At 41.8% G+C, this 13400-nt stretch overlaps 1 protein-coding gene across 3 annotated transcripts in view; it reads left to right on the top strand.

The window, feature by feature from the left end:
• Positions 1 to 13400, top strand: part of map3k4 (mitogen-activated protein kinase kinase kinase 4) — a 213894-nt gene that overhangs the window by 159950 nt on the left and 40544 nt on the right. For all 3 annotated transcript variants that reach the window (XR_010018981.1, XR_010018982.1, XM_063056417.1), the window contains exons 12-17: positions 5108 to 5269; positions 5510 to 5643; positions 5740 to 5818; positions 6790 to 6856; positions 8320 to 8416; positions 9761 to 9880. Coding sequence is in view for 1 of the 3 variants with exons in the window: in XM_063056417.1 (XP_062912487.1) it covers positions 5108 to 5269; positions 5510 to 5643; positions 5740 to 5818; positions 6790 to 6856; positions 8320 to 8416; positions 9761 to 9880 (659 nt within the window). In the remaining 2 variants the exon portion in view is untranslated. The remainder of the gene's footprint in view (positions 1 to 5107; positions 5270 to 5509; positions 5644 to 5739; positions 5819 to 6789; positions 6857 to 8319; positions 8417 to 9760; positions 9881 to 13400) is intronic.

Genomic DNA, 13400 nt, shown 5'->3' with positions numbered 1-13400 from the left:
ACTTTTTGGCTTCAAAATTCATTTACTATTTATATGACCCTGCTGCATTCTCTTACTTCTTGCAGTTCTGCTCACTATCTCCTCCATTTTAGCCTTCTCAACAAATATAGAAATTGTATTTGAAACTTCTGAAATTTAACTTGCCACTTTATAAGTGATAAACTGTGGTCCCAATGCTGATGCTTAAAGCCCATTTTCTGACTTGTGACACTCTCAGTATCTTCCCTTTACCTTATTCTTGCCTCCACTCTTGAAGCCAGTAAGCTCTTCATTTTCCTACTTGTCTATCCTAACTTTATTCATTTATATATTATGTGGTACTGAATAGAAAAACATTTACAAAATCAGAGATTTCAAATTGTTCAAAAGCTTGGCTAGTTTATTTAAGCAGGATTTAAACTTAACAGCATGCTTTTGTTTTTATTCTCACATATTTATACACTTAACCATCTAATTTTTAATTGTCTTTTTGCAGTCATGTTCTCCTTCGGGTTAGTCTGTCCTAAACTGAAGTTTCCTGTTTCATTTGTACTTAATCTCATTTCAGTCTTGTTGGTCCCTTTCCTGATTTAATAGTTTAAAACATTTACATTCTTCTTATTTTGCCTTTTCCTGTCCGGCTGGAGTTTGTTTCATTACTACAATCCACTCTTTTCCCACTACTCATACCAGCATCCATTGAAAGTACTAGTACTGGCATCAATACTGTGGCAGCCCTTCAGCCTGGTGGTAATCCTCCTGTGTGTTTCTGAGCCAACTTGGGAAGTGATCAATAATTACTGTCATTGGGGGTCCTGCTTTTAACTTGGCTCCGTCAACAAGATCCTTTCCCCATATTTCCACTGACAGAATTTATTTTTTTGGGAGGCCTGACATTACTAGCTGAGTTTATTTATTTGCCTTCAAAGACAATGGTGAGCTGCCTTTTTGAACTATTGCAGCACTTTGGGTGAATTTCTCCACTGTGCTATTGGGAAGAGAATTTCAGGGCTTAGACCTAGTGATGATGGACTGTCCATGTCTGTCTGAGTCAAGGTAATGTCCAGCTTGGAGGAGATCCTGCAGGTTGTGGTGGTGGTCCCATGCACTTTGTTCTCCTTGGTGAAGGTATCATGAATATGAGGGAGGGGGGAGCTGTCATAGTAAATTAGGTTAGTAACTGCAGTGCATTTTGTGGTGTCACGCTGCACTAGTGGTGAAAGGAATGACTATTTAGGATGGTGTGGATGGTATTAGGATTCTGGAGCTGCACCATCCAGGCAAGCAGTGAGAGTTCCATCATGTTCCTGATATGTGCCTATACAAATCCTTGGATGACAATCTCCTATGTACAGCATTGCCCCACCACCTCAGGTGCAGCTACCCTGTCATTGGTACAGGAGGTATCCAGGAGTTATGATGGGCAATGCCATCAGGTATTCCCACTCTTCAAAAACATGAGATTCTGCAGATGCTGGAAATCTAGAGTAATACACAGAAAATGCTGAAGGAACTCAACAGGTCTGGCAGTTATCTATAGAGGGGAATAAAGTGGCGACTTTTCAAGCAGAGACCCTTCATCAGGACTGTTTCCCTCTTTTCAAATTGCCTTACCCCATGTCTCTTGCTCTGGTTTGAGGGAGGCTCTCACTCTGTAAACAATGCTGCTTCCTTCTTTAATATTCATGATTTCTTACTATTGTTTCTCTACTCTTTTCTTAATTTCTCCATCCATAGCTGATGAACCATTGCTTTTGTCTGTAATGAGACTGTCCTCCACTTTTGCCACGTCTTCTCAGATATCGCAGATGGTAGAAATCTGAAATAAAATGGAATGTTGAAGAGCTTGGCAAGTCAAGCAGCAGAATTAATTAAGTGTTTCTCTCCCCAAAGAGCTGCATGACCTGCTGAGTATTCTATTATTTTCTATACTGTTAGTGAGAACATCTTGCCTTTTGAATGGGACTTACTTGGTCTTTCCTCCTCTGCCACATGGCTCTAACAGTAACTTGAATCTATCATTTTATTTTTCCTATTCATTGCAATTGTGTGAAACTATCCAGGTTTTCCCTTTTGTGTATAACTTGTGATTCTGCTCAGTAAATTTGAGCTTGAATAGAAAAAGGCAAGGATGAGAGAAGCCTTGATAATCTGTGCCTCACTAGCTCCCATAGAGTATGTGTTGATACTTGGCCTGCCCTGCCAAGTCTCGTCTTTCTGTTGAATTTATTTGTGGACTGGTTTAGAATTAAATCGGTAAAGTTCAAATCCTCTATGGTCACTGTAAATTATTTGCTTTTTGGAGCTTCCTCTACTTTGATATTCATAATTAGTGTTCCGCCCACCCTTTCATCCCTTTAGGGCTTAGGGTCATTCCCATGATATGCTTCAAGGAAACAGCTGATTCCAACCTACTCATCCATTGTAATGACTGTCCAATTGACTAATCTTCTGATGTTTTACATTTGACTTCTGACTAATAATTTTACTTTCCCTGGCATTGCTGTCTGTTCTTCTGCCTGTAAATGTTGACTCTTTACAATAATCCCCTCGAGGTGACTCTTTTCTCATGCTGCGAAAAGAATAAAGAGCAGAAACTATCATTGAGAGTGTCACTTTATTATCAACAAAAAGCTGCTGGAATGAGGCCAGTTCCTGTCACTAAAAAAACTAACCAAATCTTCCTCTTTACTATCATTTTCATTGCCAGTGTTCTGTTGCTGCTTTGATGTGTTTATTGTGAACTTTGGAGGAACAAAGAAACATACTTCCTAGTTTCCAAAATTAAGCACTTCTGTAAACAGTACATTTAAGTACCAGTTTCCTATTTTCAGTAGCTTTGCCATGATATAATTTTGAATATGTTTATAAATGGACCCAATTTTGTTAAATGCTCTTCATGTGATCATTTTTGAGTACTTGCATTCTAAGAAGGTTCTAAGAAAGTTCATGAAATGTTGCCACTAAGGTTTCACTCTGAAAACATTTCTGTTAATTTTGCTGCCTTCTATAAAACCTTGTGTTTTCCTTAAGTATTTTTGGAGTGCCTCGTTTTCAGGAATCCAGAAAAGATGTGATTAGAAAATAATTGAGTCACATGAGAACAACACACAACATGCTGGAGGAACTCAGCAGGCTAGGCAGCATCTATGGAAAAGCGTCCAGTCGGTGTTTCAGGCCGAGACCCTTCATTAGGACAGGAGAAAAACAGATGAGTCAGAGTAAGAAGGTGGGGGTGGGGGGCGCAGGTAAGAAAGAAACACAAGGTGATGGGTGAAACCAGGAAGTGGGAGGGGTGCAGTAGAGAGCTGGGAAGTTGATTGATGAAAGAGATACAGGGCTGGAGAAGGACTCTAATAGGAAAGGACAAGGCCATGGAAGAAGGAAAAGACGGAGGAGCACCAGAGGGAGGTGATAGGCAGGTAAGGAGGGTAAAGGGGAATGGTGAAGGGGTGGGTGGGGGAGGCATTACTGGAAGTTTGAGAAATTGATGTTCATGCCATCAGGTTGGAGGGTACCCATATGGAATGTATGGTTTTGCTCTTCCAACCTGAGTGTGGCCTCATCGAGACAATAGAGACCATGGACTGGCATGTCAGAATGGGAAGTGGAATTAAAATGGATGGCCACCCTGCGTTTTCAGGCAGATGGAGCGTGGGTGCTCAGCAAAGTGGTCTCCCAGTCTGTGTCAGGTCTTAACAATATATAGGAGGCGGCACCAGATGCAGTAGATGACCCCAAGGGACTCACAGGTGAGGTGTTGCCTGACCTGGAAGGACTGTTTGGGGCCCTGAATGGTAGTGAGGGAGGAGGTGTAGAGGCAAGTGTTGCACTTATTCCGCTTGCAAAGACAAATGCCAGGAGGGAGATCAGTAGGGAGGGATGAATGGACAAGGGAGTCGCATAGGGAGCAATCCCTGCAGAAAGCAGAAGGTTGGGGCATGGGAGGGAAAGATGTGCATGGTGGTGGGTTCCCGTTGGAAATGATGGAAGTCACGGAGAATTATGTGCTGGATGTGGAAGCTGGCAGGGTGGTAGGTGAGGTCTCCCTCCTGGCACTTATCCTTGCAAGCGGAACAAGTGCTACACCTTCCCCTGTACCTTCTCCCTCGTTACCGTTCATGGCCCCAATCTGTCCTTCTGGGTGAGGTGACACTTCACCTGTGAGTCTGTTGGGGTCATCTGCTGTATCTGGTACTCCCAGTGTTGCCTCCTATATATTGGTCAGACCTGACACAGATTGGGAGACTGCTTCGCTGAGCACCTACGCTGCGTCCACCAGAAAAAGCGGGATCTCCCAGTGGCCACTATTTTAATTCCACTTCACACTCCCATTCTGACATGTCAGTCCATGGCCTCCTTTACCGTCGCGATGAGGTTGGAGGAGCAGCACCTATATTCTGCCCGGGTAGCCTCCAGCCTGATGGCATAAACATAGCTTTTCGAACTTCCGGTAATGCCCCCCCTTCACCATTCCCCATTCCCTTTTCCCTCTCTGTCCTTATCACCTTACCTGCCTATCACCTCCCTCTGGTGCTCTTCCCTTTTCTTTCTTCCATAACCTTCTGTCCTCTCCTATCAGACTCCCCTTTCTCCAGCCTTGTATCTCACCTATCAACTTCACCCCTCATCCCTTCCAGTTCCACCTATTACCTTGCGTTTCTTCCTCCCCTCCCCCTCCACCTTCTAACGCTGACTCTGCATCTTTTTCTTTCCAGTCCTGATGAAGGGTCTTGGCCCGAAATATCAACTGTACCCTATTCCGTAGATGCTGCCTGGCCTGCAGAGTTCCTCCAGCATTTTGTGCGTGTTGCTTGGATTTCCAGCATTTGCAGATTTTCTCTTGTTTGTGATTGAAACACATGAGAGAACCATTTTAATGAGTGTTGATCTAAAGTTCATAGTTTATTCAACACCAATATATTAAATAATAGTCAATTCAAATTGTGGATAAATATCAAACGTTAGTAATTCAATCCTTGTATTCCAAGTGGTGAGCAACCTCAAGTGTTGAAAGTTTGAACTGTGTAAGGGCACATCCTTTCATTGTGTTTGTATATTTCAATGTCCTTGAAGTATTTATTTGAACAAAATGTCTTAAACCTAATGATTTGCATTTGAATTTTAGCATGCAGCATTACTGCTATGCAATAGGATTAGCAATGCGATTGACAGGATTGACAAGATGTTTAATTCTGAGTTTGAGGCTGAAATGGACGAATCTGAATGTGCAACTTTACAGCAATACTACAGAGAAACTATGATTCAAAGCTATAACTTTGGGTTTGAGGTAAGGTTTCTGAAATCTTTTTTTAAAACGTTAATTGTAGAAGACTTATTTTCCAAAATGCTTAAGAGATTTCATCTGTAGGCATATAAAGGATAGATAGTTTTGCAATGTATCACTGTTTTCAGATCCTGTAGCATCTTTAGACACTGACAGATAAGGTTCATTGTTTTAGATATTCTTTGTTTCTAATACTCAATGCATTTAATCAATGTGATTTAATTTTTACCTTCATGTCTCCAGTATCACAAGGAGGTTGTGCGGCTGATGTCTGGAGAATTCAGGCAGAAGATTGGAGACAAATTTATCAGCTTTGCTAGAAAATGGATGACCTTTGTGCTCACAAAATGTGAAAGTGGGAGGGGAACAAGACCCAGGTTAGAAATGTTTCCTTTTATACAAACCTGATTTTGGCAGTCTCTTGCTTCCAGGCAAGTGATTATCACTTTTGTAATGTTATGTTCTTTTTGCAGATGGGCAACGCAGGGATTTGACTTCCTTCAGGCAATTGAACCAGGATTTATCTCGGCTCTTCCAGAAGATGACTTTTTGGTAAGTAGTTGTTCTTATTTGGAAGCAAAACCGCTCTGATTTCATATATAAAATTATGGGTACAAATAGGGGTAAATGTAAGCAGGCCTTTTCCAAACAGGTTGGGTGAGACTAGAACGAGAGGTCATGGGTTGAGGGTGAAAGGTGAAAAGTTTAAGGGAACTACTTCACTCAGGGTGGTGAGAGTGTGTAACAAGATGCCAGCGGAAGTTGTGGTTGTGGATTAGATTTCAACATTTTAAAGACAGTTGGATTGGTACGTGGATGGGAGGGGCATGGTCCGGGTGCGTGCGCAGGTCGGTGGGACTAGACAGAATAATAGTTCGGCGTGGGCTAAAGAGCCTGTTTCTGTGCTGTATTGTTCTATGGCTCGATGAAGATCTGTGTGAATGTCACAGAAACTGGTGGTTATGCGAAATGTTTGTCAGTGAATTAACTAACTGGTCATTCTTAGAGGCTGGGAACACAGGCCTTGTGTTTTGCTGTCTTCCAAATAAATACTGTCTTTGAGGTTTTTTTGGTTTATCAGATGTCACTATACATTTGTGATCATTCTTGGATTGCTACTGTTCTTGGCCTGGATTTGGCCTGGTTATCAAAGTGACTTCTAGTCCTCCTTCCCTCTTTACCTTGCACCTTGTGTAAGTGGAACAAGATCACCTGCTGGTCAGTGTGTGTTATACAGAGCTGCATTCAGAACAGCTGCAAGTACTTTCAAGCCTATGAAGTATACTGAAGCAGTCATAGCTGTACTGTAGGAAATGTGGAGTCAGTTTCAACACGATAGTTTCCCCAGGGACCAGACGAAGGAAAACTCCTCTAGTCCTCTGACCAGTCAATAATCACAAATATCTTTCTTTTAACAGCATGTTAATTGCATTTTTGTTTCTAGATTAGATTTTAAACAGGTGCACAGAATTATTATTTTAGCTCTTCTAATGAAAAAATATGTCCTGTTTCACTTTTTGCAGAGTTTTCAGTCTCTAATGAATGAGTGCATCGGTCATGTTATAGGAAAGCCTCACAGCCCTGTAACAGGTTCGTGCTCTTAAGTATTGTACAGTTAATGCATCTGATAATCATATTGAGTGTATTCCTACACTGATGCTTTTGGTTAACATCATTGAGTAATGCCATTGTATACCAGTGATGTACAACTTTACCTCTCCATTGTGACCATCTGTCAAGGGATTGTGTTTGTGCTTTGATTTTCATTGAAGTTTGTGCAGTGAGACGAGACCAAACCAACTTGCTGAGACTTCGTTCAAAGATCTCCTCATTGCACAAACTCCTTTTCCGGCTGTCCCTTCAAACTCAGTCCTTCGGTGTAGAAGTTCCTTGTCCTGCTTGTAGCTATAATAATGAGTGATACCAGTAAGATAGTTTAGCACATCTCACCAACTCTTCCAGACCGACGGAGGTCCTCATCTCACTTAATCTGCAAAATTTGGCAATATCTACCTTTTTACTAAAACATACTTTCAAAAAGGCACAAAATTAATTATAAGAACAGAAAATGCTGAAACACCCAGGAATTCAGACAGCATTGGAGCAGAGAGGAACAGAGTTCTTGTTTCAGTTCTGGGTCCATTCATCAAACTAGGAATGCAAAAAACATCGCAATTACATATATAAGTTCAATAAGTAGTGCATATAGAGAGCAGAAAGAGTGAGGGAGATTTCATGGGTTGGTTCATTGTCCGTTCAGAAATCTCATAGCATTGGGGAAGAACCTGTTCCTAAAAAGTGTGTTTTTAGACTCCTGTAGTGCTTTTGTACCACCTCCTTGATTGTAGCAGTGACAAGAGGGCATGTCCTGGATGATGGGGGTCCTTAATGAAGGACACTGCCTTTTTGGGGCATCACCTTGTAAAGGTGTCCTTGATGCTGTGGAGACTAGTGCCCATGATGGAGCTGGCTAAGTTTGCAACACAGGTGAATGACGTTCTGTCTACAGGAGCTGCTTGATCTGCAGCATGCTTCCAGCATTCTCTGTTTATTTCAGATGCGCTGCAGCACCAGTTTTTATTTTGATGTCCAGTTATTATAAAATTAGTGTTGGAATTGAACCAATGTAATTTAGTATTGGGCAAGTTCTTTGAGTTGAATATTTATAATATTAGTTTTAAACATATCTGGTTAAAGTTCAGTTTGTTCCATGTAGTAAATAATCAAATAGGTTCTTGCTGAAATATATATTCTGTTCAGAAATTACTGTTTAATCTCCCTCCACCATCTTATTAGACAGTGAGTTTGCAGTCATCAAAACCTATTGACGTGTTTTATGGAATATTCATTTATTGTCCTTTTTTTAAATCTGTATTATGTAGCATTTGGTGAAAATCAACAAGCTGTTTGTTGCCCCATTGCTACCTGTTCAGTTTATTATTAAACCTTTGTGATCATAGTAATTACATTTCTGTGGAATTAATATTGTGATCTTATAGATTTTAGATTCAACAAGTGTGTGACATTGCAGTAATGTATCATGTACCTTGCAGGAATTCATCGAAATAGCCCTCGTCCTATTAAAGTACCCCGATGTCACAGTGACCCACCCAATCCACACCTCATCATCCCTACATCCGAAGGGTTCAGGTAAAGTTCTCCACAATGTCTCAGTGCTTTACTTGTGTTACCACTCTTTGAGTCTTTACTGAAACAGTTTGTTAGACACAATTAAGAAAGCCTAATGGTGATGGCTGATTTCTGCAGTCAGTAATATCTGATCATAGTGTTCCTGATGTTATTAAAAGTAGGTCTGAGCTAAGATTCTGAGCGTGCTCTACTTGTATGTAGAGTATACAAACAACAGCCAAAATTTCAGTTGCCTCATTCAGACTTTCTGACAATGGTTATTTACTCAGACTCTCTATCCCAACTGTTATCTCACAACAGAGAGGGAAACCACTGCTTGCATTATATCTAATGGCAATGATGAGAGAAGCTATAAGATTTGGGTGGTCTGTCAACACACAGTACTGTGCAAATGTCTTAGGTACCCTATCTCGAGAGAGAGAGATAAATAAATATAAATGCAGGCGCATTGGCAGAGTGCTAGGTACCTGAAAGTGCAGCCTCAACCAGTGTCTTAAAATATAATAGGCATGCACCTGTCTCTGCATGTGGGACTCTAGGGCTGTGACTGCTCAGTGAATTGGTTCTCTATGGGATAGCACTATGTTTGACATCACTTTTACAGTTGAACTCTATCACATTTTGTACATTGAATATCCCTCACAGTATAGAAGGAGATCATTTGGCCCGTCAACTCTGTGCTGGGCGTCAGAGCAATCCCATCCTATACTACAGAGTTCTTGAAGCGTTGCTACTAGGGTTTCACTCTGAAAGAATATTTCTGTTAATTTTACAACTTTCTGTAAAACCTTGTGCTTAAATGTTTTTTGGAGCGCCTAGTTTTTGGAATCACAAAAAAGTGTGAGTGAAGAATAATTGAAACACACAAGAGAGCCATTTTAATGAGTGTGTATCTAAATTTCTTAGCTTAGCCACATTCTCCTCCCATCCACCAGCAGATGGGATAATTTACAGCAGCTAGTTAACCAAACAGCCAGCCCATCCATGGGATGTGGTGGGAAATGGAGCATCCCGGAGTAAACACACGTTCACAGAGAGAACGTAACATTCCACGCAAACAAGACCTAACATTGGGAATGTCCCTGGATCGCTGGAGTTGTGAGACAGTTACTTTATTTGCTGTATCCATTAGTTGCAGTGTAAGGCAATTTCAGGCTGTTTTTTAGTAAATATTGTGGTTAGTGCACATCTTTAAAGCATATGGTGAGATTACTTAGATATCTCATATTGGCATCAGCTACAGATGTGAATAATATATTTTAAAAATCACATTCATTATTTGTGCATTTGTATTTTTACTTTTTTTCTCTCTCTCTCTCTCTCTGTCACTCTCTCTTGCCTCAGTCCAAAGAGCCTTGGGTCTGAAGTGCGGAATCTCTGCGTTGCCGGTATGGTCCGCTCTCTTCCGGTAGTTGGGAGTGATTTAAATCACACCAAATGTGCAGGCCCAGCAAATGAAATAAGGTAACTTCACCAGTGTACTGAACAATGCCATGAGTCGTATATTAACTGTGTCTTTCTATGTTAGTTGGGAGAAATGTTTAATCTAGCACTGTGCCAGTTAAAGGGATATTATAGTCAAATATAGTTCAGGTCTGCTTGATGAAACCAATGTTACTTCATTTGCTTACCACAGAAACTAGAACCCTACAAAAGCAGTTCCGAATTAGAATAAGGTTTATTATCACTGACCAGTGATCAAACTGGAGAGGAGGGGATTTTAATCAGGGCCATTGCCTGAGTAGAAGAGGCAGCAGCAGGTCGCTTCTGTGAAAAAAGAGTATTCACCAACGACCAATCAGTGTTTGGGATTGATTAGCAAAAGCAAATTCAAGGAGGGCAGGGGCAAGTGCAGCGGCCGTTACCTGAGTGGACAGAGTCAGAGTGGTGATCTTGAGGCTTTAGCTCTTCAAGGCTTCAGTCAAAGAAAGCAAAAGATAGAAAAGCTAAAGGTTAAGCTTTCTTTTTCCTTCCCTTCTTTATATCTGTTCATCTAGGAAAGTAGAGATGCCAGATAGGACACTTGAATACTTCTCTTGTGGGATGTGGGAAGGCAGTGAGAATTCCAGTATCTCTGATGACTACAACTGCGAGAAGTGCATCCAGTTGCAGCTTCTAACACACTGCATTAAGGAGTTGGAGCTGGAACTGGATGAACTGCGGATTATTCGGGAGGCTGAAGGGGTGATAGATAGGATATAGAGAGAGGTAGCTACACCCAAGATGCAGGACACAGGAAATAGGGCGACAATCAGGAAGGGGGAAGTGGTTAAGGAGTCAGTGCAGAGCACCCCTGTGGCCATCCCCCTCAACAAATGGTATATTACTTTGGATATTGTTGATAGAGGGTTGACCTGATAGGAAAATCAGTGGTTGGGTCTCTGGCACTGAGTCTGGCTCTGTGACTCAGAAGGGAAGGGGGGAGAAGAGATGTTCTGTGGTGATAGGGGATTCGTTACTTAGGGGAGCGGACAGGAGGTCATGTTGCCTCCCGTGGAGGAGGAGGAGGCAGGTAGTTTTGAGGAAGTAGAGAGGCTACAGAAGGACTTAGATTAGGAGAATGGGCAAACAAATGGCAGATGGAGTGCAGTGTGGAGAAGTGTATGGTCATGCACTTTGTAGAAGTAATAAAAGTGTAGGTTATTTTCTAAATGGAGAGAAAATTCAAAAATCTGATGTGCAAAAGGACGAGTCCTTGTGCAGGATTCCTTAAGGGCTAATTTGCAGGTTGAGTTTATGGTGAGGAAGGCAAATGCGAGGTTAGCATTAATTTCAAGAGGACTGGAATAGCGAAGCAAGGATGTAATTCTGAGGCTTTATAAAGCACTGGCGAGGAATTACTTAGAGTATTGTGAGTAGTTATGGGTCCCATATCTTAGAAAGGTTCTACTCAGAGGTTCAAAGGAGTTCATGAACATGATTTCAGGATTGAATGGGGCTTATCATATGAAGAGCGTTTGATGGCTCTGGGCCTGTATTCCCTAGAGTTCAGAAGAATGAGGGGTGACCTCATTGAAACCTATTGAATGTTGAAAGGCTTTAATTGAGTGGATATGGAAAGGATGTTTCCTATGGTGGGAGAGTCTAAACCCAGAGGACACACCCTCAGAATAGAGGGGTGTCCTTAGCCTGAAAGTGGTGAATCTGTGGAATTCTTTGCTACAGACTGCTGTGGAGGCCATCTTTATGTATATTTAAGGCAGAGGTTGATAGATTCTTGATTGGTCAGGGCATGAAGGGGTATGGGGAGAAGGCAGGAGATTGGTACTGGGAGGAAAATTGGATCAGCCATGATGAAATGGCGAAACAGACCCAATGGGACAAATGGCCTAGTTCTGCTCCTATGTCTTATGGTCATGAAATTTGATGTTTTGTGGTAGCAGGACAGTGTAATACATTAAAAAAAATTGTAAGTTACAATAAAAAATATGTTTAAAAAATAGTGCAGAAAGAGAGCAAAATAGTGTGGTAGTGTTCATGGTTCTATTCAGAGAGTGATGGCGGAGTGGATGATTCAGGATTGTTCAGGTAATTTCCGGTACACTATTTAAAGGTTAACAAAATAATTGCTTCTGCAGATCCAATGCAGTGCAAAAAAACTGTAATAAGATAAATATAAATACATAAGATGGCTTGTGTATATATATATATATATATATATATATATATATTGATTGTATGTCCATAAAGTAATGCTAGGCATGGTACATAAACTGGCTGCCAGGAAGTGATGAAGTAGTGACTGTGGGGGGTGAGTTAGTGCATAGAGGTATTGATCAGCCTTACTGCTTGGGGAAAGTCACTGTTTTTGAGTCTGGTAGTCCTGGTGTGGATGTAACGTAGCCCTCTCCCTATTGGGAGTGAGACAAACAGTCTAGAAGCGGGGTAGGTGGGATCCTTCATGATTACTGGTCCTTTTCCAGGACCTTTCTCTATATATGTCATTGATGGCAGGTAGGGTGATGCCGGTGATACATTGGGCAGTTATGAGTACCTGTTGTAAAGCCCTCCTGTCCACTGCAGTGTAGTTTCTGTACAAAGCAGTGATATAGCCTGTTAGGGTGCTCTCTACTGCACATCTGTGGAATGGCGTGAGTATGGATGTGCATAGTCTCCGCTCTCTTCAGCCTCCTCAGAAAGCAGAGGCATTGGTGAGCTTTCTTGACTTCGTGAAATGTGTTCTGGGACCAGGAAAGGATGTGCGAGATGTGCACTCTCAGAAGTTTGAGTGGTGTGAGTACTCCTGAAGTCAATAACCATCGCTTTAGTCTTGTTGCCATTAAGTAAGAGGTTATTTGCCTGGCACCAGGTCTCAAGCTCTTCCACTTCCTCTCCTAGGCCGTCTCACCCTCATTGTTGTTGATGATGAACCCCACCACTGTCATGTCTTCGGCAAGCTTGACAGTGTTGATTACTCGGGTGTTTGGCCGTGCAGTCATGTATGAGCAGAGTGTACAGCACTGGGATCAACACACGTCCCTGGGGGGGATCCTGTGTTGAGAATGATGGGGAGGAAGGAGAGTGGCTGTGCGTCTTGACTACCTGAGGTCTTGTTGGTTAGGAAGTGCAACACCCATCTGTACAGTGGTGTATTTTGGCCAAGGAAAAAGAGTTTGTTCACCATGGTCTGTAGGACGATGGTATTGAATGCCAAGCTGAAATCCAGAAGCAGCATTCTGACATGCATCCTTATTTTCTTGGTGAGTCAGGCCAGGTGCATGACAATGCTATTCCTAAAAAGTTAAATGTGTGTCTTTAGGCTTCTGTACCCTCTCTCCAGTGTTAGTAAGAAGAAGAGGGCCTGTCCCACATGGGGAAGCTTGTGCCTGTCATGGAGATAGCTGAGTTTACAATCTGCAGCTTCTTGCAATCCTGTACATTGGAGTTATATCAAGTGAGTTACAGCCTGTGCTTTGTACGACACTTCTCTAGAATCTTTGGTGAGGTAACAAATCTCCTCAAACTCATAGCTTCTGGCATTCCT

Source organism: Mobula hypostoma, chromosome 8, assembly GCF_963921235.1.
Source record: "Mobula hypostoma chromosome 8, sMobHyp1.1, whole genome shotgun sequence".
Classification (NCBI taxonomy): Eukaryota; Metazoa; Chordata; class Chondrichthyes; order Myliobatiformes; family Myliobatidae; genus Mobula; species Mobula hypostoma.
The sequence above is the reverse complement of the archived record's forward strand: the minus strand, read 5'-3'. Positions and strand labels throughout refer to the sequence as shown.